This window comes from Nothobranchius furzeri, chromosome 2 (genome assembly GCF_043380555.1).
Source record: "Nothobranchius furzeri strain GRZ-AD chromosome 2, NfurGRZ-RIMD1, whole genome shotgun sequence".
Classification (NCBI taxonomy): Eukaryota; Metazoa; Chordata; class Actinopteri; order Cyprinodontiformes; family Nothobranchiidae; genus Nothobranchius; species Nothobranchius furzeri.
Window position 1 is genome coordinate 3648136 of NC_091742.1, and position 25806 is coordinate 3673941.

Here is a 25806-nt window from a genome sequence, read left to right on the forward strand (position 1 = left end):
AGTGACAGATGCTCTCTGGCTGGCACTTATTCCAAACCCGCTGTGCTGATCCACAGATAATAATCCACTGAACAAATGTATACTGCTGTTTCTGGTGCTCATTAAAGCTAAAGTTTTATTTTACTGCCTTGTATAAACCCAAGCCCCCATAATTCGGGTCTGGAAATGAAGCAAAACAGGAAGTACCAACAATTGCAGTTCCACCCTCATCCACTAGAGGCTGGTGTCAGAAGCGAGCAAATCCTCATTGACCCCCATGTTAAAAATACCAATTTCACAGCAGAAATAAACATGTTTACAGCCTGGTTCCAAAACATGTTTTTTGTTTAAATGATCTAGTTTACACTCATGACAACTCTGAGGGGGGTGAATTTTTTCTCACTCTTCTGTTTAAGTGTATTAAAAGCCTAACATTCTGTATAATTAATGAGCATCAGACCAACGTGACCACAGAGCTAGCTCCGTGGAAAGGTCTCAGCCTGAGCCGCGGCCTGGCCTGCAAACTGTTCCGCCATTTTTTTCTGCAAGTAAAATTTTATTTATGTATTTATGTCGATGATTTTAGGTCACTGTCACTCTTGTGCTAGCTGATCTTAGATTTTAACATGTACTGTTTAACCATGAAATTTAAATGTAATAGAGTAAAACCCAGCGCATTTAACATAATGCTGCATTATAGAAAATGGGTTGAAAGATAATATGTTGGTAGAGCTGGGTTCTGACTATCGGTATGGACTCCCTCCCCTCAGCCGCAGCTCGTCGCATCTCTGATCGCAGCGGCGCCTGTCTGGTGCGCGGCTGCCGGCTTGTGGAGCTCTCGGGAGACCTCTGTGTTCCACCCGGTTTTACCCAGCGGTCAGCCCGGTGTATCTCTTACTCAGAAGCTCCGGTGTTGTTCACAGTTAACTCCAGTTGTAGCTAGGTAGCTACCTCCATTAGCTTAGCTCCCACCTCCGCGTTAGCTTTGGGTTAGCTTGTAGCTATATCGCTTCAGTTCGATGGGTGTCATCATTTGATCCTAGCATTACAGCCCCACCCTCAGCCCCACCTCTTTTCCCTTTTTTGGAATTGTCTAGGCTTGACGGAACCTGTGGCATGGTCAAAATGGCGGTGGTGGGAACCTCCCATTTTGGCACAAAAACTTATAATTGGAGGCTATGGACACAAGTTGTCCAGTATATATGTCGATGTATAAACCTTGTGAAAATCTAGCTATAGGGTTAATCCGATCTGAGCTCATTTGCGGTGAGTCAGCCCTAATTTGTGGGGCAAATATATGTTTTTGTTGAAACTAGGTTAAATATTGTATAATTTGACACTAAAGTACACTGAAACAAAGAATGTAAAAACTAAAATAGGTCTTATTAAACAATAAATGGCTTGCAGTTATCTTTAGTGACTAGCTTTAGCGGCTAACTAAGGGGGGAAACTCCACAAGCCAAAAGTGGAAGTGACAAAAATTGCAGTTCCCCTCTCATCCACTAGGGGCTAGCTCCAGAAAAGAGCAAATCAATAAACATATTTACAGCCTGGTATAAAAAAATCATTTTAGGTTTAATAGGTCAGGTTTATCATCATGGCAACTCTGAAGGATTGTGTCACTGTAAATTTCTGAATAATTGGGGGCATTCCCTGTTGAATGACAGGTAGCATATAAGCCTTTAGGGCTAGCGGCTTTCCCCTTGCTTGTTCCAGGGAAGGTCTCAGTCTTAGCTTCACGCTAAAGTGTTACAACCTAGAAGGGAGTAGGTGGCAAACTCGTTTAACAGGGGTTTTCTGACTAAAAGTGCCAACCAACCTCCGCTAGCTGTGGTTAACTCCTTGTTAGCTCCAGGTTAGCTTGTAGCTACATTAGCTCAGAGTTAAGCCTGATTTATGCTTCTCCGTCTGCGTCAGTGCGGAGACACGCAACACCATTATCCGTCCTTGCGTAGGGCTCCGGCAGGCACGCAAGTAAGTACGGAGTCGAGCCCACTTTTTTAAACATCCGTCAAACGAGATGGATTACGCAAGCTCGTGATTGGTCAGGACGCCGCTGTTGTTTACAGCGCTGCCATTGCAAAGAGAGCCGAGGATAACTAGCGACAGACACGGAGAAGCTTGAAGAATACCTCGCGAAAAAACTCTAAAAATATGAATTCTCCTGTGACTGGAGGAGTGAAAAGATGCGCAGCAAGCATTTTATTTGTGGAAGGAAATGACAGGAAATGTGGGTTTAGAGGTGGGGAGCGCATGAAGAGGTGGAGGAGAATGAGACACAAATTTGTCTGTGTTAAAAGTCTCTTATATAGAGCTCCGGGAGTTGACGTCACTTCTCCCGGCATGCAACAGTTCAAATCGAAACGGCGCCATATTGGCATGCAGAAGCCGGCAGCTGGACTATTTGTTATTGTCAGAAAACTCAATCAAACGGGAAATATGGTAGATTCCTGTTGTGCCCCAGGATGCAGAACAGACACGGACGACATAAGGAATGAGCCATCTACAGGATTCCCCAAGATCCGGAGCGCCACAAACGTTGGATCATTGTAATAAAACGCGCTAGTGACCGGGCTAAAATGAAGCTGTGGGACCCCGAGAGTAAAGGTTTTTGCTTATGCAGCGACCGCTTCATATCAGGTACTTAAACCAACGTTTCCTCAACTGTAGATGGTGTTTATTTTAAATGTTTTTATTACGATTCTTAGTGGGCTTCCTAAACTTATTTTGGCGTGGCTTTTTCTGTCTTATTACTCATAGCAACAAGTAAACGTCACGTAAAACGTTGCCTCGTGAGTTCTGCGTGCTGCCGTTTACGTGGTTTATGATTACAGCAATTAAGCGGCTAAGCTGTATTTCATTTTAAGCAATGGTTGATCAATTGTCAGATCACACATAAAAAGCACTTTGGATTGCTATTATCTGTCTCACCGAGACTGCTCTCAGACAGATCCTGAGACGCTCCTGCTTGACATATTTATTTTATTCACTGAAAAAAAATCAGACTAGTGATTTCTCTTGGCGTTCAGTTTATACATTCAAACAGCACAGCACTCTATTTAAACTACTTACATGTAAATCTATGTTATTTGTCCATCCATCCATTCATTGTCATCCGCTTATCCGGAGTCGGGTCGTGGGGGCAGTAGCGTTGAGAGGCCCAGACTTCCCTCTCCCCAGCCACTTGGGCCAGCTCCTCCGGGGAAATCCCAAGGCGTTCCCTGGCCAGGTCCGCTCCGATAGCTTCTGGCGTTTTTAAAAATTATCCCAGGGGCACGGTAAGGGTCGGAGATGTTTAGTCTGTTTAATTTCTGACTATATAAAACGATTTCTTTGGTTTTAAAGTGTGAAGTAAACTCCGACGGAGTAAAATCCAAGTCGATCCCGTTCATGTTCATGTTTACGATCCGTGTTTGTTTACCTTTTTTCCTGCCAATATGGCGTCCACTAACTGAGAGTCACGTGGGGTCCGGAGCTCTATACACAAAAAACACGATATAAACACACTATCTTGGACCGATACATTACAGGATACCACAGAACAGCGCTACGCCCTCTGTTGTCCTGCCGGGCAATTGCTTTACAACACTCTCCAGGAGACAGAGACGTATGAGAGCAAAATGTCTCTGTCAATCCGTGCGTGTCTGTCCCTTGCGGAGCTGACGGAGAAGCATAAACCAGGCTTAAGTTGGGTGTCGATCATATGCCCCCACCCTCACAGCCCAACTCTCAACTCCATTTATGTTTTTCCCTGGAGTGACGAAACACATGACATGGGCAAGTTGGTGGAGGTGGGAACCACCCATTATGTTTCAATCCAGCTCTTCAGAAGCACAGGCAATGGCACAGAAGACCCATCCATTATAAATGTTTATTCATTTAGCAGACGCTTTTATCCAAAGCGACTTACAATTTATAACCTATAGGGCATGTTGTGATCTGTGGGAGAAACCGGAGTACCCGGAGGAAACCCACGCATGCATGGGGAGAACACGCAACTCCACACAGAAAGGTCGCAGCCGAGCCGAGTTTTGAACCTCCAACCTTTGTGCTGCGAGGCAACAGTGCTAACCACTGCGGCACCACGCAGCCCATGTATACAGTCAATGTGACTAACGCTCGCTTGTCACCCCTGTTTGTTTGATGTGTGCTCACAAAATCCATTAAAGAACTGTTCTCCCACATGTTCTGGGATGGACTTTGTGTTTAATGTTAAATGTTCAACTGATAGAGACAGAAATTTTTGGCTAGCATTACGCTTCAAACACAGGCTGCTAAGTTCTTGGATATTGTTGACATTTCTGAACTTTGCTTGTGCAAAAACAATGCTTTTACTTCTGTCTGCCTTCAGTTTTGGCTCAGAAATGGCAAAGAAAATTGTAAAAAGCAGAACCCAACATTCCCTGCAATCTTTCTATTTTTACTTTCAATAAGCGATCCAATAATCCCCTTCATAAAAAAATAATAAAAACATGAAAAATTTCTATCAAAGCCGACCCTTAAGCACTGCAGAGTTTAAACCCAGAGCTGCTTTGCCAGTTGTTGTTGAAAAGATTATGAGAAAACTCTTAAGAGTTTATTTCAGTGGACAACTTTGATACTAAGCAGCAAGCTGCTGGGCAAACAGCGTTTGAATGAAAGCACACAGTGGAACAACAGAGCATAGCTGGAAGAATAAACTGCAGCCTGCAGAAGGATTCGATAGCTGGAAAAACGTATTTCACCCCCACAATAACGTCCAAATATAAGCAGGTTTAACTGCATGATTCCAGGGAATGCAAATCATAAACCTGTTCATGCATTGTTTGTGATTAATAATTTATGTTGAGAATATACTTAGTGGCAGGAATTATCTCACATCAGTAAATAAACCGTAATTAGTACAATTTAAAATTGATTGAAAGAATCAAATCCAATGTGATTTAGTCTATTGAAGAAACCAGATGCATTATTTTTTATCAAACAATTAAAAACTATTACGTTTTAGCTTAATAATAGTAAAAATGTATTTATTTTTTTCAAAAAAAATTTGAAAGAAGGTTAAAACTGCTGCCAACCGGGAGTTGGACTTAGTACCGCACAAGAGAAATAAATGAAATGTGTGTATGCAAGTTCTCCATTAAAAAATCTATACGCTGTTTTCATATATTATTTCAACAATGCAACATTTCAATGCATTGGTATGTTCTTACATCCCTCCTGATTTTATAGTAATATCTCTAAATATCGGTTGTATAACAGCGATCTTAATATCGGATATCGATATCGGCGCATCCCTGATTTCTAGTCATTTTCACATTATTTCCTGAAAATTGCAACTTGTACAGTAATAATCAGATCACTGCAACTTGTGCTGACTTTGACACAATATCCTATAATTATTTAATAGTTTAAATCTAAACGAACATTTAATGAACACGAAAAAGGCCAAATGAAAAACATACACAATTAAAGGGAATATCAAGAGTATTAATTTCTCCACGCCACCCACATCTTTCAATATAGAGCCCTGCTACGTTTATATCCCAGGGTGCTTGCTCTTTAGTCATTTTAATTAGTGTTAGTGGCAACCACAACCACAACAGGGAACAGGGAAATGCACAATGATACCCTGGAGGTGGTTCTAAGGCCAAAATCAACTTAAGATATCTGATTTGTACAACTACTTTGTTCTAATAGTAGAAATAAAGAACATTTTCAGAGAAATAAACTGGTGAAAGTATCCGCTCGCTTCAGTCCAGCAGTGCAAGTTGCTGTGAGCAAATCCACAGGAGGTGCACCTCCCTTTTCTTACTTCTTCAATTCCCACCAAATCAAAGCCTGGTCTTGGGGAGGCATTTCTGAGAGTTTGGGCAGAGAAGATGAGATCCTTTGGGAGGATTCTGTTCCAGAGATTGTAACGCTCAGAAGCAGAAGGAGGTCATTAGCTTATCAGAGGGACAGACAGGAAGTGAGTGTGCACCAAACACACTGATTATACAGGATCTGCTGAGGTTTTTTGGTGTTTGTGAATTTCAGAGACCTGGAAACTAAGAGCACCAGAAACTATTGTTTACTGTAAGTGTGTGGGGTTGCCGTGTCTCCTGCAAGCTAATACTGCAGTGCCGACAACTGTAATTTGACGATGGCCAGCAAAAAGCTCCATAGTTGTTTAAAGTGGTTGCAGTAACCCAATTTTAACAGAATATAATTTTTACTTCTTTTCTACATAATACACCTTTAAAGTAACAATTTTTTTAACTTGAAGATAGAGCTTTAACATTGATCTAAGTGATTGTTGAGTTAGAAATGTGATCATTTTCATATATGACACCACTCTGTAGCCCTCTGCTGACCAAAAACCACACCCAATAGTTTTGTGGAGCGGGTAGGTGCCCTATAGAGGGAGCTCATCACCTGCTTTATGGCTGTTAGCCGTAATGCTAGCTGTCAGCATTTTTAGTTTGTGTAATATTTTTGTCTAACAGTGTGGATCTTTTTACTTTCTGGGTTTATTTTATTATTATTTGACTTACGTTAGTGTTAGCTCTTTGTTAGCTTTAGCTACAGCAGGGTTGTTTATGACAGATGTAATTCCACTTTCAACCAGTAGGGCAGAGGAGCAGGAAACTGCTGTGTTGAACCTGAATTATACATCTCTGTCAGCTTGAGTGTGGAGTAGCGCACACCCATTGATGGAGATGTTTTCTCTTCAGACTTCTCCGTCTCCTTGTGAGTGTTGCAAAGCAAGTCCCCGCCAGGACAACAGAGGGTGTAGCTCTTTTCTGGGGTACCCTGGCTTCATTACAGTCACGTATCCAATCCACGGCAGTGTATTTACTATTGTGTTCACATTGTTTTAATTTATTTAAGAAACTCTTTAACACGGTCTAATTTGTCCCGCAGTCTCTTAATGCGGTCGCCACCTCTAAACACACGTTTCTCATCATTTTCATTCTCAAATGAAACTCTTGCTGCACATGTTTTTATTCCTTCAGTCACGGGTGAATAAACGTTCATATTTTTGGACTTTTCCCGTGAGATGTTTTTCAATCTGTTCCGTGTTGGCCGCTAAATGTCTTGTGTGTGGGGGCAATGGTGGTTCTATTGATGAATTTAAATGAAGCAGCATCCTGACCAATCACAAGCTTGCAGTCTCAGTCACTTTCGACTGATAGTTTAAAAAATGGGCGTCGACCAATAGTGGCGTAGTATGTCTCGGTACCCATGCAGACAGAGAAGTATAAATTAGGGTTTACTCTAAGCTTGCCATTTAAAATCACCATATTGCAGCATAGCTGTCCAAACTTTACATTTCAGGATTTGTATATTTTAAAGAATCCAAGTTAGGAAAAAAACTTAACTGTATCTTCCTGATGAATCACTAAACCGTCTTAGAGTCTCGTTTACAATGTTCATTATGTCCTCTTTTTAAATATTAAACAAGGTTCTTTTTGCTTAGAGCATGAAGGTGTTAGTTACCTTTTACATGTTTCGACCGTCGTCTGATGTCTTCTTCAGAAGTGTCTTCTGTCGGAGGTGAGAATTGAAGCTCCTTCTGACAGGAGGCTCTGCCAGACGTTCCCAGCAGACCCTCGCAATACGTTTGGGCCTGCCTGGTCTGACTGGCATCCTCCCCCACCATCTGAGCCAACTCACCACCAGGTAGTAGTCAGTGGTCAAGGAAACTGGTTCCAGAGCTAGAGCCATGCGTTGAGGTGAGTCCGACTATATCTAGTCGGAACCTCCCAGCCTCACACACCAACTCAGGCTCCTTCCCCACCAGAGAGGTGACATTCCATGTGCCAAGAGCCAGCTTCTGTAGCCGAGGGTCAGACTGCCAAGGTCCCCGCCCTCGACTACCACCCATCACACACTACACCCATGACCCTTTACGTTTTATTTTATCTTATTTTAACGGTTATGTCAGTTTTCCACCTCACAGGCACTGCTTGGTTAATAAAGGAGAGTTTTGAAACTTATTGTAAATTTGTGATGATTCTTGTTGCTCCCAGCACAGCACGCATCGAGTCTAAATTAGCATTGCCACTAATGTTTCCATTAAAAAGGAACTAAAGTTAGCAAATGCATCCAACTCCTGTAGGGTGGCCTAGATTAAAATGCCAGCCGGAGCTTTTTTTCACTGAGAACACAAAGTCCATATGTTCGTTTGTCCAGGCAGGGAGGGGCCTCTTCTGCAGAAGCAGCAAATGTGTTTATAAATGACACTTTTGTTAAGCAGCTTCATGTTTTCTGCGACTGTATGGTGCAAATCTAGTTAGTGAGATGTAGTTACGGCCGGCTCTAATGCAAACAGCTCATTGGAGCCACCGTGTTTGTCTGAAGAAATGGAATACAATACCTAGACTCAAAGTTTAAAAGACAGACACACTTGAAGAGCTGTTGGAAGTTTAACTCATGAATATTTGATTTAATTTCCAGGCTCCAACGTGACACTCTGTAACCTGTTCCTGCAGATCAGAAGTCACAGGAATGACGGAGGGGGAATAAGTAAAACAGAGATTTGCCTACCTCATCATAAGTGTAGCGGTAGTCTGCCTTCTTTGATTTCAGATCCCACAGGACCACAATCCCCGACTCAAATCCAATTATAAGCTGCAAAGAAAGAGCAACAGGCCTTCAGTCAGACATGTGGGAGAGACGAGAGATGGGGGACAGGACAATTGCTATGATGGGAGAAAACTGAAGTTGTACACTTGATATTGTGCACGGCATGAGAGGGAGTCAGGGTAAAAAGGTCTACAGTAGCTGAGGAAGAAAACCGCTACTCCTGGCTGATGATGAAAGAGATGGTGCCCTATTGAAACAACAGCGGTGTGCCACATTTATGCATTCAATAAAACCATCATTCGTCTGGGATTTAATAGAGTTTTGCTCTTATGTCTATGTGCAACGGTCCGCTGAAGTTCATGTAAGGAGGAAAACGATGAAAACACAGGCAGACAATAAAAAGACCTGCAACTCTACTACTGACTCGCAACCTTTAAGTTTTATCTCCACAAATAACACAAGCCTGGAGGAGCTTCTACCATACAATAAAATTGCTAATGCTATCAGTTAGCATCTACTAGCCGAGACGTTATCTGCGGTTTCCTGGACGCTAAACCAACAACAGCCTTCCCCGTAGAAGTCAAGATGGGTGAGTCCATGAATGTTAAGTGACTGCGTGATGTAGATCTGTCAGGATTGTCTAATCCTAGAGTTTCACCGTCTATTTTCTATCAGAAGCTAATGCAGGAGATAGGTGTTTTCATGTTCAACCTATGAAAAACTTAGAGTGACTGATTATAATCAGAAATAATCATTAATAATGGTTTTTCAGTGATCCACACCTTAAAAAAACAGAATTCAGATAGTTTGTTTTAGTAAAATAAGAAGAGTTTTTCATAAACCAGTAGTTTGAAAAGCCATACAATTTTCTTTTTGGGATGCAGTTCTTTTTTTAGATGTAATAGTCATTGTGGTTTTTGTTACTTAATTACCTTTCCTTCATCCATTGGGTTATCACTTATGTGTACAACTGGTCCAGGATGAGCCTTGGAGGACCTTAGGAGGAACAAAGAGACATGCATACATTTCGATGTATTTTGAGTGTAGGATACAACAGTCAAACATCAAAAGACAAAAACAGACAGAATCCAGATGAGGCATTTTTAAGCCATGAAGAAAGGATCAAATTAACCAAACACAAATCCAAAGGAGCATCAAACACCAACCAAAACCAAATAAAAATGGATTATTTAATCACTTTTGCAAATAGAACTAGCATGTTAGCGCTTGGCTAACATGCTAATTATTCTGCTCTGGAAGCTTTAAAAAATGACAGCTAAGAATTATCCATGTGAAATGATGCTAATAATTAGCTGCATGTTTTTGGAATGTACATTAGCCATGTAGGTTGGGCTATTTGCTTTGATCCATTAAACTCAGACGTCAAAATTCAGATCTGAGAGTAACGTCAAATTTTAATTAGTTTCAATTAGTAAACCTTTGGGAGACGCTCCTTGTGCTCAGTGACCATAACTTCCATGCATATGTAAGCATCATTAGCAGGGGTTATAAAACATTCTTGCTGAAGCCTCCTGCTGGTACTCCAAAGACATAGATTTGTTTTTTTCATACTTAAACTAAATACTGGAACACCGAAAGCTGGGGGATGCAACTGAACAAATATAAAGTAAGATCATTCTCCACGATGTCAATGGTTTTCATATCCAAGGCAGCCATATTGCACTTTAAGGTCAGGGATTTGGAAAATTGTAACTTTGGAAATCAAAGGAAATATGCCGTTTATCTGAGGCGTTACAGCCAGGCTGCGTGGCATTGTGATCTGTTAGAACACACTGTTTGTTTAATTATAACAGGCAGGATTGATCTGAAAATATCTTTAGACAGCACTACTTTCCAAACAAGTTGTCCAGGGAAGAGGTAGATGAGGAGAGAGTGTGTGTTTAAACACGTGGATGAGAGAAGTTAAAGCTGCCAATCACTCCAAGTACTAAAAGACAGATGAAAGACTAGTTCACCGAAGGTTGTGATGAATGACTGTGTCAGTTCCCAGTGGCTGTGTGTGTGTGTGTGTGTGTGTGTGTGTGTGTGTGTGTGTGTGTGTGTGTGTGTGTGTGTGTGTGTGTGTGTATGTGTGTGTGTGTGTGTGTGTGTTTCTAAAGCGCTGATCTCCTGGCTCCTCTCGTCTTCCAGTCTGCGTCTTACCCTCCAGACAGCCTTACGTCAAATCCCCTTTTTTGTGTGCCACATGGCAGCAGAGTTCTCCTAACCCGCCCCGCCTTTAAGAGATGAGATGGGGAAGGTCACGGCTGAAAAGCACCAATTGTTGCTGCTAAAACACGATGCTAAAGCCACGCAGCAAGGACACGGAACGTCACAAAAGGGGAGAAAGAGACAGCAGCAAAATATAAGCAATGCAAATGGAGGTAGGGTAGAGACCTTGCTTTGACCCATGTTTTATCAGTTCCTACATCTTTTTTTCCCCCTATTGTCTGGTCTGAAAGTGAAGGGCAATATGGAAAGGTGTGCACACTTCACCGAGAGCAGTCTAAATAGAAATTGACTGGCAAAGAATGAATGTTCTTTCTGTTCAATTTAGCTTGGCATGTTTGCATAAATCTATAAAAATAATCAAAGGGCAAAAGAAGGAATCCACAGTGTGTGTGTGTGTGTGTGTGTGTGTGTGTGTGTGTGTGTGTGTGTGTGTGTTAGGAAGTAACGTTGGGCTGGCAGTCAGTTGTCTCTATATTTAGCCTGTTAGTGCTAGAGCCTTATTACCTAAGCTCTGCTGCAGCCGGATCTGTTGATTTATCTAATCCCCACCGTTCACTGCCCGACTGTGAGCTAAAAGCTATCCACACCAGCACGAGCATTCGCAAACACACATCTGCACGTCAGCGTAATTAAGACACATCTTCACATCTTTTTTCGTTTCTAAACAGTACCCTCAGAGGCATAAACAATTCGTCTTGATGCACCTACAAAATCCACCTTCCCTGCAGGACTTCCTTACAGAGTGGGAGCAACATTCTCTTCATATCCCCAAGAAAAATCTAAAAAGAAAGAAAAATTATGTTTACAGTAAACAAATCTGTCGAACAATTTTACTACGTCCCAAAATACACGTTTAGGTTTGGAGGTACAGGAATCACCATGGCAACAGATGAAGGATGGGCAGAGTGCACACAGGCTCCCAAAAACCATCTGCCACCAACACCCCTGCAGGCTCACACAGAGCCCGTCACGACACGCCTGGCAGTATGCAAACTGTACCCATGCATGCTATTATTCTCATAGCTCTGCGTACATTCATCACATTCAAGACTTTCAGCGACTGATTCAAGGTTTTTTCATTTCACACACCAGCTCCCTTCAGAGGTGACTGCCGGAGTTAAAGTGAACACCCCATGGCAAAAATAACCTTGGTTCCTTCACTTCAGCCACTCATCTTTTATCAACCTGCGCTACACCAAATCCATTTCTGCATCACCACCACCAGCCGCAGCCAGCCATGCTTTCAGTGCGTTAAAAGAAAATGGGCTATTACTTTTATGTGTGTTTTGCAAGCAAGCACTGAAGCACCGTAGTGATTGTTGGTGGGCGAGGAGACGGCACAGCGGGGATGTTTAAGCAACACGAAAAGTAACACCTCATTACATTTGAGAACATCTTCTCAGAGGAGACAGACTTCACAATTCCTTATTCACGGGTTGAAAAGAATTTGTACCTGCACAAGTGACTTTAAAAAAGTTTGGCAACTACACACCTATGATAAACACTGATGATCAATGGAAATTCCTAAACCCATAAATAGAAATTTAAATCTAGTATCACCATGTGACAACCTAAAGCAGTGGTCCTCAATGACCAGTCCAAAAACTGGTAGCAGTTTGTGAATGTGTATGTATCAATTTATTTTTATTTGCTATTCTCCAGGGTCTTTTATTTTGAAAAATTCCTGTAATTGAATTTTGAAAACCTATGATAATAATGTTTATTGTATTTTGGTTATTCAGATGATTTTCTTTACCTCAGCGGTTCGTAAAATCTGGTCTGTGATGTAGAAAAGTCAGTGACAGCTAACCTAAAGAACACATCATTGATATTCCCTTTTTTATTTTTATTTTTATAGTTTCCTGGCCAGCTGAGAGGCATAGTCCCTCCATCGTGTCCTGGGTCTTCCTTTTGGTCTCCTCCCAGTTGGACGTGCCCAGAAAACCTCACCAGAGAGGCATCCAGGAGGCATCCTGACCAGATGCCCGAGCCACCTCAACTGGCTCCTCTCGATGTGGAGGAGCAGCGGGTCTACAACGGGACCCTCCCGGATGACCGAACTTCTCACCTTATCTCTAAGGGAAAGCCCAGCCACCAGGCGGAGAAAACTCATTTCGGCTGCTTGTATCCGCAGTCTTGTTCTTTTGGTTACAACCCAAAGCTTGTGACCATAGGTGAGGGTAGGAACATAGATTGACTGGTAAATCGAGAGTTTTGCCTACCAGCTCAGCTCTCTCTTCACCACGACAGATCAGTACCACGCCCGCATCCCTGCAGATGCAGCACCAATCCACCTGTCGATCTCCTGTTCCATCTTTCCCTCTCGACTGGCCAGGGAATGCCTTGGGATTTCCCCGGAGGAGTTGAAGAAAGGGAAGTCTGGGTCTCCCCGCTGAGGCTACTGGCCCCTGCGACCCGACCCTGGATAAGAAGCCGAAAATGGCTGGATGGATTTTATTTTTTTTTTATGTTTTCATTAATAATTTTTTTGTGTTTCATTTAAATAGATTTTTTATATACATTTCTGTTGTGATATGGCTTAAACTGCACATCTGCAGGCTACCCATTCCACATGTGGCCTCATGTCTCCTCAGCAAGAGATTTTCTTCAAGTCCTTGATTGTTTTGTACAATTGAATCCTGATAAGAGTATTGGCACCAATCAAAGTAAGGAACAACCTAAGACCTGACTAAAAAAATTGTTTTGTTTATTCCAAATTTAAAAAAAAACTACTTCTAAGTTAAATAAAAGCATTTGTTTCTATGTAATCAGAACATGAAAAAGTGTTAAAACAGTAATGCTTATGACCGTTTTAGTCACCGTTCCAGTTAGATTTTAAAAACCTGAACAAGACTGAAACTGTCAAAATCAACCCAAGATTTTCATCCCTGTATGTAAAATCCCGTGGAGCTTCCTGAATGCCTGATGCAGCCAGCAAAGGACCTCACAGATGCACAAAATACACGATGCAAGAAACAGGCAAAAAAAATTGAAATCCTGCAAGTATTTACAATAGCTTCAGGCCTGCAAGAACGAAAATGGGAAATAATAAAAGTGAAATAGAACAAAAGATGCCTCAAGTCAACGTGAACCAAGCTAAGAACATTTGTCACTCCTGTCTCACTTCCCCATAGCTCCCAGTGACCATTTAGCTGAATCCAATTTAGCAACGTACACAAATGCATGAAATCGGACACAGTTTGCATACACTGCAAAAGCATTCATGCAGAAAATATGTTCTGTTGTGTAACCCAACGTAAACCTACACATGCATTAATGGCTATGTTTATAGCACTTATTACACTATGGTGCCATGTATCTCATGTAGCTTATGTGTTTATGTTGTATTCTAGTGCCGTTTCCAGCACAGTGGCTCTTCAGCAGAGGTGTGAGTCATACAAGTACACGGAGTGCTGGACCCCGGTTCGGCCCGGGGCTACTGGCACAGCAACTGCTCCTTGTCTCTAAATAGAAGGGCCCAGGGGACGATGACCCAAAGAACACACAGCACCCTAGACTTATTAGCATTCATCAAAAAAACTACAGAGCAGGGGGAAGATGAAGGGTTTAGGAATTTCTCACAAAAACACAGTTTTTATAGGTTCATGAAGTACCTCATTTCTTTTTAGTAAATATCTGTTGCTTAAAGTGACAGTGTGTATTTTCTCACCAACGGATGGCCATTAGGGTCAAAAATCCCTGAGAGAGCTATTTTTGAATGAGTACTTCATCAGATTGTTAAACCTGCAGCAAAATGTCAAGCACATCAAACAATGCAATGAGTGAAGAGGTAAATGTGCTACATTTGTGAATAGCGAAGGTTTTGTAACCGCTTGCTACAAATCAGTAAATGTGTTTTGTCCTAATGGTAAAAGGAAACATGGCATCTAATGTGAGACGTAAACCTGCACCAAAGTATTTTAGACCCAAATTTTATGGTTAAATGTTGCAAAGCTGCCAATATTTTTCAACAACTGGGAATCGTTTTACTCATTTTCAACAACATTTCCATATTTGCTGAGATTAACGGTAAATACACATATTCTCTTAACTCATTAACGCCATTGACGAGAAAAGTCGTCATTTTAAATCCAACCGTTCACTGCAAATGACGACTAAAGCCAATCTTCATCTGCACACGCCAAACATCACTTGACCAGGAAGAAGAAAATCCATGTGTTAGGAGATCGTTTTGGGCCGCTGCTGTAAAAAAAATAAGTGAGGCGCGAACCGGAAAAGCTTCTGCCAATCACAATTCGACAACGGATTATGAAAGAATGGATAATGCTCGAAATGCGCGGATTCTTCCTGATGTAAGAGGTGAGTCTCTGCTTTGTTTTGGTAGTTTTGGCGTTGACATCATCCTAGCGTGCATCGTTCTGTGACTCTTAAAAAAAACAGTAAAAACGGTGAAAAACGCTGACAGCGAAGGGCTTTTCTGATTAGGAAATGGCTGGCAGTGAATGAGTTCAGAGACAATGGCTTTGTAACATTTAACCATAAAAATCTGGTCTAAAGTGCATAGTGCATGCCAAGTTTCCTTCTGGCAGGCTTGTGATCCTGCGCCTGTCGATATCACACTAGATAATTGGTTGGATGTATGACTTATGGGCGTTATGTTACCACGATCAAAATAATTTTGGCAGTAAGAAACAAAAAATTAATAACAAAACTGCTAAACTCTTTCCAAAGAGCAGAATCAAAAAAGAGGTGCAATATATTTTGGCTAAGCGGTGTTGCCGTAGTCACTGATGAAGTCATTGGCAGACGCAAGACCCAGAGCAGATCCTAAATCTACAATGCCACAAAACAACAGCGCTGCGTTCTCTCGATGGAATAAACTGAATGACTGTCAAAGTCAGGGTCGTCACGCTGAGGTTGCATGCTGTCTGCTCCACAGGTAACAACATTTAGCAACAGTCACGATGATATGGTAAAAACTACCTTGAAAACTTTGTACTGCCCCCTATCGCCAGGAAACTACACACTGCCACTTTAATAATCCCAGTGCTACCTGACACTGAAGCAGTATAGATTATGTGTAGTTCTGGTCTGATGACAGCGTCACAAACAGATAACAGCAGAGATAAACCCGGCTAACCCTGCAGCTGCACTCAGACAATAAGAGACTCACCTCACACCTCTCTGATCAGCTTCAGAGCAAACCGCGGACGCACACTCGAAGCAAATATGCAAACCAAGAGCTTCCGAAACGAATCAGAGGAATCGTTTGTGGCACCGCTGCCATCCAATAAGACTTGATACTCCTGTGTGAGTGAGTAGCACCCACAGGAAGAGATAAAAGGTGGAATTCTTTCAAAACCATTGTGCAGAGCAACATTTTGGGACAGGAAGTTAGATGGTGTTCGCTAATTAGGGCAATTTTATTATTGGATGGTTCAAAAAAAAGGAGACATTTGCTTTTCAAATAGGATTTTAATTGGGCTTTCGCAGGTCAATAGGTACTCTACTAATCCTTAATAACATTAGCTTTCATTATTAAAACCTGGATTATTGATTAACTTTCAACTTTTGTTGCAGAGTTCTTAGTATTTTAGGTAATAATTGATGGGATTTTGAACAGCACTGCAGCATTAAATCAGGAAAAGGTCAGATTCTGGCATATTTCAAGCTTTTTCAGGGTGTGTATGGAACAAAAAAGCCAAAGCATCCCTGCTGTTCCCAAGAATATAAAGCAATCATTTGTAATCAACAGTCACTTGCAAATATGTTTTTTTTTTCATAAATGCAGTCCATAACGTCAAGATATATTTTTGATTGAATTATTATTTATGTCTGTTTTGTATTTGGAGGTCCTCTTTATAAACCTGAGTGTTTGGAGTAAAAACCAAACATATTGAAGCAGATGCCTGTGTTAAATTGAGTGTGTGTTTTTGTGGAGAAGGGATGTTTTTATGCTCACACAGAGATTTTCAAGTGGTCAAAGAAAAAAAGCCGCAAAGCAAAAGCAGGATAGAGGTGAGCTATGAATGCGAAAGAGGCAGAAGAGCGTTCAGGCAGCTAAACCTTTTGTTTTTGGTGTGCGGTAATAGCATCTGTCCTATCCATCAGATTTACCTCCATCTCATCATCATTACCCCTTAGCTTCTGCCCTTTTTTCTTTAATTGGAAACCTTCTCGAACTCTGTCTCTGTTCCCTCTTATCTCTGAAATGACTTTCATCTGCTCTGCCCTCCGTTATCTGCTTTTAACCCTCCATCACATCTGCGTTCGTCTTCTCCATCACCCTGCCTCTCTGCATGTCCCTTTCCTCAGGCTAAAGCCCCATCTCATCCATTCTTGTCCTCTTCCCTCACTCATACTCCCCCCTTGTCCCCTTACCCCACCACTCACTCTCGCCCTTTTCTTCCCTGCGGCTCTATCGGCGAGACGAGACGTCTGTGTGTACCATACACTGATCTCGGCAGACACCTGTTCCTCCCACTCTCTCCTCCTCCTCCTTTCTTTCATGCACACACACACACACACACACACACACACACACACACGCACACACACACACACACGCACACACACACAGACACACACACACACACACACACACACATACACACACACACACACACACACACACACACACACACACACACACACACACACACACACACACACACACACACACACACACACACACACACACACACACGCGCTAGAAGAGGATGAGGGGAAAGCGTGAAGCAAAATGCTCCAGTGAATAATTTAAGTCTCTACAGCGGGAAGCCAAAATGGAGCCTGTCAAGCTGACAGATCTATTGAAACAGTAAAGAGATGGGTTGCTCACTACCTGGAATCTGATACCGTGAGCAGAGATGATTGACTCATGAATAACTCTTCATGTGACGAGAAAACTTGGCTCTGAAATAAGTGAATATACGGACTCCAAGATTGCTGTTTGAGTACTTGCAGCCTAAAACGTTATGTATAGACCATCTTGTAATAATGCTAAATATGAGACTACACTCTAAGATCTAAAATAGTTCATTTCCTTTACCAAGTTATGTCAACTGGTTCTACTGAACCGAGATGCTAACATGTAGAGTAGAGTAATACACATAGTTACACATTATGTTAAAAATAAATGTATATATGTTACAGCCACCCGTGAGCTGGAGTTGAGCACCACGGACAGTTTTCTGCTACACTTTGCCATTTCAGTTCAGCACCACAACCAGCGCCGGCTGCTTCCTGATCAGCAGCTTGGACAGTGGCACACTAAAGATGTGCTACTTCCTCTCTTCTCTCGTGAGCCCTATCACCCTATCTCTGAGAGGGAGCCCAGTCACCCTTTGGAGAAAAATGGTTTCATCCTCGTGTATCCGCAATATTGTTCTTTCAGTCTCTCGTGATCATGGGTGAAGGTAGGAACTGGTAAATCAAGAGCTTTGCCTTTTGGCTCAGCCTCTTTGCACCATGACAGACAGATATAACGTCCGCGTCACTGCAGACGCAGCACCAATCCACCTGTTGATCTTGCAGTCCATCTTTCCCTCAATCGTCCAACAAGACCTCGAGATACTTAAACTTCTCCATTTGGACTAGGACCGCATCCCAGACCTGGAGAAGGAATTCTACCCTTTTCTGACTCACGACCATGGTCTCGGATTTTGAGGAGCTGATTTTCATCCCAGCTGCTTCACACTCGGCTGCGAACTGCTCCAATGAAAGCTGAAGATCACGTTCTGATGAAGCCAACAGGACCACATCATCTGCAAAAGCAGAGACCTGATCCTCAGGCCACCAAACCGGATGCCCTCAACACCTGGGCTGTGTCTAGAAACCCTGTCCATAAAGGTTATGAACAGAATCGGTGACAAAGAGCAATCTTGGCGGAATCCAACTCTCCCAAAGAACGAGCCTGATTTACTGCCGACAATGTGGGCCAATCTCTGACCCTGGTCATACAGGGACCTAACAGCCCATATCAGAGGGCCTGGTACCCCACAGGGCCCCCCGAGGAACGAGGTTGAACGCCTTCTCCAAATCCACAAAACACATGTAGATTGCTTGGGCAAACACTCACACACCCTCCAGCATCCCCCTAAAGGTAAAGAGCTGGTCCAGTGTTCCACGGCCAGGACGAAAACCACATTCCTGAATCCGAGGTTTGACAATCCGACGGACCCTCTTCTCCAGAACCCCTGAATAGGCCTTACCAGGTAGGCTCAGGAGTGTGATTTCACTGTATTTGGAACACATCCTGTGGGCCTCCTTTTTAAATAGGGGGTCCACCACCCCCAGTCTGCCAGTCCAGTGCAGAGCCGTGTCAGTCAACACAGCCCTATGACATCCAGAGCCTTAAGGAACTCCGGGCAGATCTCATCCACTACTGGAACCTTGCCATCGAGGAACTTTTTGACAACCTCAGTGACCTCAGCCCCAGAGATTGGAGAGTCCAACCCAAAAACACCAGACTTTGCTTCCTCATGGGATTGAGGAGGTCTTTGAAGCACTGCTTTCCCCACCTGAAGCTCCAGATGGTGGACCAGAATCACCGGAACCTCCCAACTTTGCACACCAACTCAGGCTCCTTCCCACATTCCACGTGCCAAGAGCTAGCTTCTGTAGCAGAGGATTAGACCGCCAAGGTCCCCGTCCTTGGCTACCACCCGCCAGACACTGCACCTGACCCCTTTGGCCCCTCCCACGAGTTGTGAGCCCATGGGATGGGGGACTCGCATTCCCTCTTTGGGCTGTGCCCGGCTAGGTTCCATGGGGGAAATCCCGGCCACCAGGCGCTCGCCAATGTACCCGACCTCCAGGCCTGGCTCTAGAGAGGGGGCTCCAGTGACCCGCATACTGGTGAGGGAACACTGTTTCCATGTACAGTACAGGCCAAAGGTTTGGATACACCTTCTCCTTCAATGTATTCTCTTTATTTTCATGACCATGACCATTTACAAAGGGGCCAACAAATGCTAAACACCTCTTGGAACTCCTTCAAGACTGTTGGAAAACCATTTCAGGTGACTACCTCTTGAAGCTCATCAAGAGAATGCCAAGCGTGTGCAAAGCAGTAATTAGACCAAAGGGTGGCTATTTTGAAGAAATACTCCACATGTGTTCATTCATAGTTTTGATGCCTTCAGTGAGAATCTACCAATGTAAATGGTCATGAAAATAAAGAAAACACATTCAATGAGACAGATGTGTCCAAACCTTTGGTCTGTACTGTATATTTTTCTTCATAACGGGCTTTGGGCTGCACATTGTCTGATCCCTCACCTAGGACCTGTTTGCCATATGTGACCCTACCAGAGGCATAAAGCCTCAGACAACTTAGCAGATGTAATTAATGAACGAAAAAATATATTTTCATCGTTCTTCGTTCCCTCAGTTGCAACCTGTCGTCCTGTCCCTGCGGCTGAAAAACACCCCCAACAGCATAAGGCTGCCACCACCATGCTTCACAGTGGGGACTGTATTGGATAAGTGATGAGAGCTGCCTGGTTTTCTCCACACATACCGTTTACAAATAAGGCCAAATGTTCTATCTTAGTCTCATCAGACCAGAGAATCTTATTTCTCACCATCTCAGGGTCCTTCGGATGTCATTTAGCAAACTCCACGTGGGCTTTCATGTGTCTTGCGCTGAGGAGAGGCTTCCGACGGGCCCTGACTGGTGGAGGGCTGCAGTGATGGTTGACTTTCTCCCATCTCTTGACTGCATCTCCGGAACTCAACCACAGCGATCTTTGGGTTCTTCTTTACCTCTCTCACCAAGTATCATCTCCCCCGGTAGGTCAGTTTGGCCAGACAGCCCGCTCTAGTAAGGGTTCTGGTTATCCCACACATCTTCTATTTAAGGATTATGGAGGCCACTGTGCTCTTAGGAACCTTAAGTGCAGCAAAGATGTTTTTGGGCAGATCTGTGCCACCTGTCCCCAAAACAGAGCCCTGAGGGACCTCATTTGACAGGTCAGGGATATTTAACCCATGCCATGAAAGAAACGTATGAATCATTATATAAAACACACCTGAAATACCCACCGAATCATGAATTCTACGGGTAAAATTGTTATTTATAAGTGTGATTGTAGCGCAACAAAGTTCTCTTTCTTTGCAGTTGTTTAAGAACAACTGTTGTTCAATGTTGATGTAAAATCCCTTCTCTGTGATTCAAAGTTTGATTTAACTGACAGCTGTAAGGAATAAAAAGGAAGCATAGACAGAGACAGACGGTTGGCGAGAATCATCGGAGGGTGAAAAACGAGGCCACGGTCACTCACAGTTCAATGGCTTTGTTCCACATGATGACGTAGCCTGAGAGCATGAAGGACTCCACGTTGACAATGTGGACATTTCCTCGTTCTGTTCCGATGTACAGCCACTTACTCTGGAATGGCAGGTGGCAGAAAGTTATTCTGTAAAGAGAAAGAAACAAGTCTTAGAAGAATAGTGATGAAGAAGAGGAAAACAGAAAAAGAGTTTGAAGAAAGACAGAAGCATCTTAGAAATCACTGTGTCCTGTTGAACCCGTCTATAAATTATGCAAAACCTTGAGGGGATTATTTACCACTTCAACAGGTCAGAGGAGTCGAGATTAGCGTGCCAAACGGAAGAAGCTTCTTAGTCATTCATTCAGAACCCTTCTCCTGACACCCACGGGACACGAGGGCCAAAAGTCAACCGTAATTTTCCTGTTTTCATTTCCGCTCGCCACTTCCCCCTTTCATCCATCCATCAGACTTAAGTTTAATGAGAGGTTATAAACCCTTCCCTCCTTAACTGTGGCGATCCATTCATCTTCTCATCCCTTTTTCATCTTTTTGGTCTTTCATCCAACCTCCTGTGGAATAATAATAATGTTCAACCTTGCTAATATTTCAAGGTCATTCAGCTCCTCCAGTCATCTTTTTAAGCCATTGTGGTGGTTTGAGCTACAGCCACAGCCTTAGTCAGATTCAAGACAATGACCCAAGTTTCCTTTGGTGTAAATATCCACTCTTGTGGAAGTCGCATCCATTTATTTCACCAACTTCCTGTGTGATGTTCTAAAAATGGAGGACACGGGAGATGATTGTTGCACTGCAAACATCACAGATTATCTTATGGAGTGACTGAACACATAAAATTATTTTTATTTTAAGTAGATCAGTCATAAAATTAAGATAGCTTTACAAAAAATTAAGACACAATGATGTATTTCTTGGCATTTCTTAATTCAATACCTGTTATTTCAATAACATCTGTCAAGTAAAGTGATCTTATTTTGTAATTTGGTTCATGTTCAGTTTATCTTGCATGCATCAACAAGGGTTTTGTTGCCATGTTCTGCAGGCCAGTTGTGTGATGGTTTACAGTAGAATTAGAAATGTCGGGAGAGTTCAGTAGGCTGCATCCCTCCCTTCCTACACACTGAGGTTCCTACTGACATTTTATGACTTGACAGACATACAATGTGGAAGTTGAGGCAGAAACAAAATAAGCACCCCTCTAGAGGCCAACATTTTTGATCCACAGCATTGCAGACACATTTCAGATAGTCGGTCTCTTTGTTTTCTTTGAACATAAGTATTTGAACACCTTGCGATTTCGCAAGTTCTCCCACTTAGAAATCATGGAGGGGTCTGAAATTCACGTTGTAGGTGCATTCCCACTGTGAGAGACAGAATGTAAAAATAAAATCTGGAAATCACATTGTATGATCTGTAAAGAATTTATTTGTTTTGCACTGCTGCACATAAGTATTTGAACACCTGAGAAAATCAGTATTAATATTTGGTACAGAAGCCTTTGTTTGCGATTACAGAGATCAAATGTCTCCTGTTGTTCTTAACCAGGTTTGCACATACTGCAGCAGGGATTTTGGCCCACTCCTCTGCACAGATCTTCTCTAGATCTGTCAGGTTCTGGGGCTGGTGCTGAGCAACATGGAGTTTCAGCTCCCTCCAAAGATTTCCGATTGAATTTAGGTCTGGAGACTGGCTAGGCCTCTCCAGAACCTTTATATGCTTCTTATGGAGCCACTCCTTGGTTATCCTGGCTGTGTGCTTCGGGTCATTGTCATGTTGGAAGACCCAGCCATGACCCATCTTCAATGCTCTGAGGGAAGGAGGTTGTTGCACAAAATGTCACAATACATGGCCCTATTCATCCTCTCCTTAATACAGTGCAGTCGTCCTGTCCCCTTCACAGAAAAGCACCCCCAAAGCATGATGTTTCCACCCCCATGCTTCCCAGCAGGGAAGGTGTTCTTTGGATGCAACTCCTCCTTCTTTTTCCTTCAAACACAGCGAGTGAAGTTTAGACCAAAAAGTTCTACTTTGGTCTCATCTGACCACATGGCTTTCTCCCATGCCTCCTCTGGATCATCCAGATGGTCATTGGCAAACTGCAGACGGGCCTGGACATGTGATGACTTGAGCAGGGGAACCTTTCGTGCAATGCGTGATTTGAAACCATGACGGCATAGTGTTCTACCAACAGTGACCTTTGAAATTGTGATCTCAGCTCTCTTCAAGTCATTGACCAGCTCCTCCCATGTAGTTCTGGGCTGATTCCTCACCTTTCTTATTATCAGTGATACACCACGAGATGAGATCTTGCATGGAGCCCCAGTCCGAGGGAGACTGACGGTCGTCTTTAGCCTCTTCCATTTTCTGACAATTGCTCCAACAGTTGATCCATTTTCACTAAGCTGCTTGGCAATTTCCCCGTAGCCCTTTCCAGTCTTGTGGAGGTCCAGGATTTTGTCTCTGGTTTCTTTTGACAGCTCCGTGGTCTTGCCCATGGTAGTAGTTGGAGTCTGACTGACTGTGGGGTGGATAGGTGTCTTTAAAGAGTTCAGACAGGTGCTGCTAATTAAGATTACTCAGTGGAGTAGAGGTGGACTTCTTAAAGGCAGAGTAACAGGTCTTTGAGAGCCATAATTCTTGCTGATTGCCAGGTGTTCAAATACTTATGTTCCTCACTGTATATGTTGCTCATGCTGGAGAAAAGCAAACATACGTGTATGTAAAATACATGAGTAATGACAGCATTACAATTTTTTAATTTGCATGCAAGTCTGCACAAATTAACACGTGTGCTGGATACAGCACAGCATTCCAGCAAGGAGACCCTAAAAATATTAACTAGCTTAAAAACACATTTGCATATGCTATTAATTATCTGTTAAAGGCCTACTATGCAACTTTGTCATATATATAAATAATTTCTTGAGCCAGTATGTGCTAAGATGACCCTTTACTTGGTTAATAAAATGTCACTCAGACCCCATCACCCTCTTTGATCAGAAAGCCGCACTTGCAACTTTTGTTTTGCCGGTCCAGACCCTGGTGGGGAGAGCTGTGGAGTGGAGTGGCGCTGCAGACTGCTTCTAGCATGGTTTTAGATCATGAAACTAGCTGATTAGTTTGATTTAGTGATGAACCACTCCTGTAGACACTATTGAAGGCTGATGAGACGTTTCAGCAATTAAATTAAGGTGTTAAAAAGACAGGGAGGAGAGAAGTTTCATTTTCGGTTTAACCACATTAAATTAATAACGAACACTAGGGGGTGCTAGAATCCCTTTAAATAAAGTTTGCCTGGGGTTATTAGGTATTAAATAATTTCTATAAAATAAATCACCCTAAAAATAAAAGCCTAGTTATTGAAGCAAAACTAAAGAAAATGAGACAAACAAGCTCATTTTAATGACAGAAACCCAAAATGTTGTATTACCTGTGTTTGCATAAAGAATTCAAGAATATAGCTAACTCACCCTACTGGGCACAGCTGGTCATTAAAATATGTACGTACAATTGTGTAATTTAATGTGTATAAGGTCTGGTGTGTGTGCACGAGTGTGGTTTTACTTGCTGCTGCTTTTTGGAAATATCTTGTGAAAACCAAACACTGTAACTGATATGTTTGTTTTTAGTTTTCATTTGCATGTTTATGTTTGCATTTCTTTTAAAGACAAGTGTTTCCCAGTTGGCGAGTATGCCTTCCTCATTTTCACATACATGCTGTATATAAATGTATGTTGCATAAGTGTGTGTGTGTGTGTGTGTGTGTGTGTGTGTGTGTGTGTGTGCACATGTGCATGTGCGTGCACATACAAGCTAACCGATTAAGTATTCTAAGAGCCAGTTTGAGAGGGCAAACTGAGAGGCAGTGTCAGGGGCATAATTATACAAATTTGCTTGCAATTTGTTAGTGTGTGTGTCCATTTACCAATGTGTGTCTGTGTGTGCAAATATGCACCCGTTTGTTCATACACACGTCTCCTGGTGAAATCTCCAGCTTCAAGTGGTCACGACGCACAAAGACAGCTGCCAGCTTGCTGGCTTAGAGCCAAACTCACTGCCTGAGAAATGGCAGACGCCTGCCACGGAGAAGCTCTGAGACTAACCGAACCATAGGCCAGAGGCACGAAAGCATGGTTTGCTGACACTAAATGGAGGAAGGGGATATTTTAGGAAATGATCTTTCTTATTGCATGTTTTTATGTGACGTTTCAAGTTCTGATGATTGTTTTTAGAACAGCTTTTGCAATCTGTCAGTGGGAACAAGCAGTTTAAAGACTTTGATCAAGTGTTGATCTAATGATGTGTTCTCTCTTTTTAGCAAATTTAACTGATCTTTCCTCGAGTGATGACTCATAACAACCCCTGCTCATGAAGACCTTGGACTGACAATTCAGCCAGAATGTGGGTGGTCTCTAAAAGGGTCTTGGAGAAGGTTTTGAGTGCAATTTAAGAACACAGTTGGCTCTCCATTATGTGTGATGGAGTATGAATAGTTTAGAGAAAAGCTCTAGCAGTGAGGTTTAAATCGTTGTCGCGGCATATCTGGGACCTGGGTGCAACAGTGTTGGCAGGATATTAATGAGGCAAGGCTTGTGTGCACACTGCTACTCCTACTATAGGTGAGTAAACTATTAGGGTTGACTTGGGGAGGCAGCTAAAATTCTCTAGGGAGATGGTAGAGACGCCCCACCGGCCAGACCTGACCATGTGGCCAAAAACTTACAAGACAGTTCTGTTGGTAGAGCTCGTATTTACATGGGAAGAGGATAAGGAGGATGCCAGTAAACGG

General features: G+C 42.7%; 1 protein-coding gene across 3 annotated transcripts in view; it reads right to left on the minus strand.

Moving 5' to 3' along the window:
- The window catches only part of stxbp5a (syntaxin binding protein 5a (tomosyn)), a 136011-nt gene that overhangs the window by 40868 nt on the left and 69337 nt on the right, over positions 1 to 25806 (minus strand). For all 3 annotated transcript variants that reach the window (XM_054747924.2, XM_070542816.1, XM_070542813.1), the window contains exons 5-7: positions 21009 to 21143; positions 9462 to 9525; positions 8491 to 8574 (exon numbers count right to left, since the gene is read on the minus strand). In XM_054747924.2, coding sequence (XP_054603899.2) covers positions 8491 to 8574; positions 9462 to 9525; positions 21009 to 21143 — 283 coding nt within the window. The remainder of the gene's footprint in view (positions 1 to 8490; positions 8575 to 9461; positions 9526 to 21008; positions 21144 to 25806) is intronic.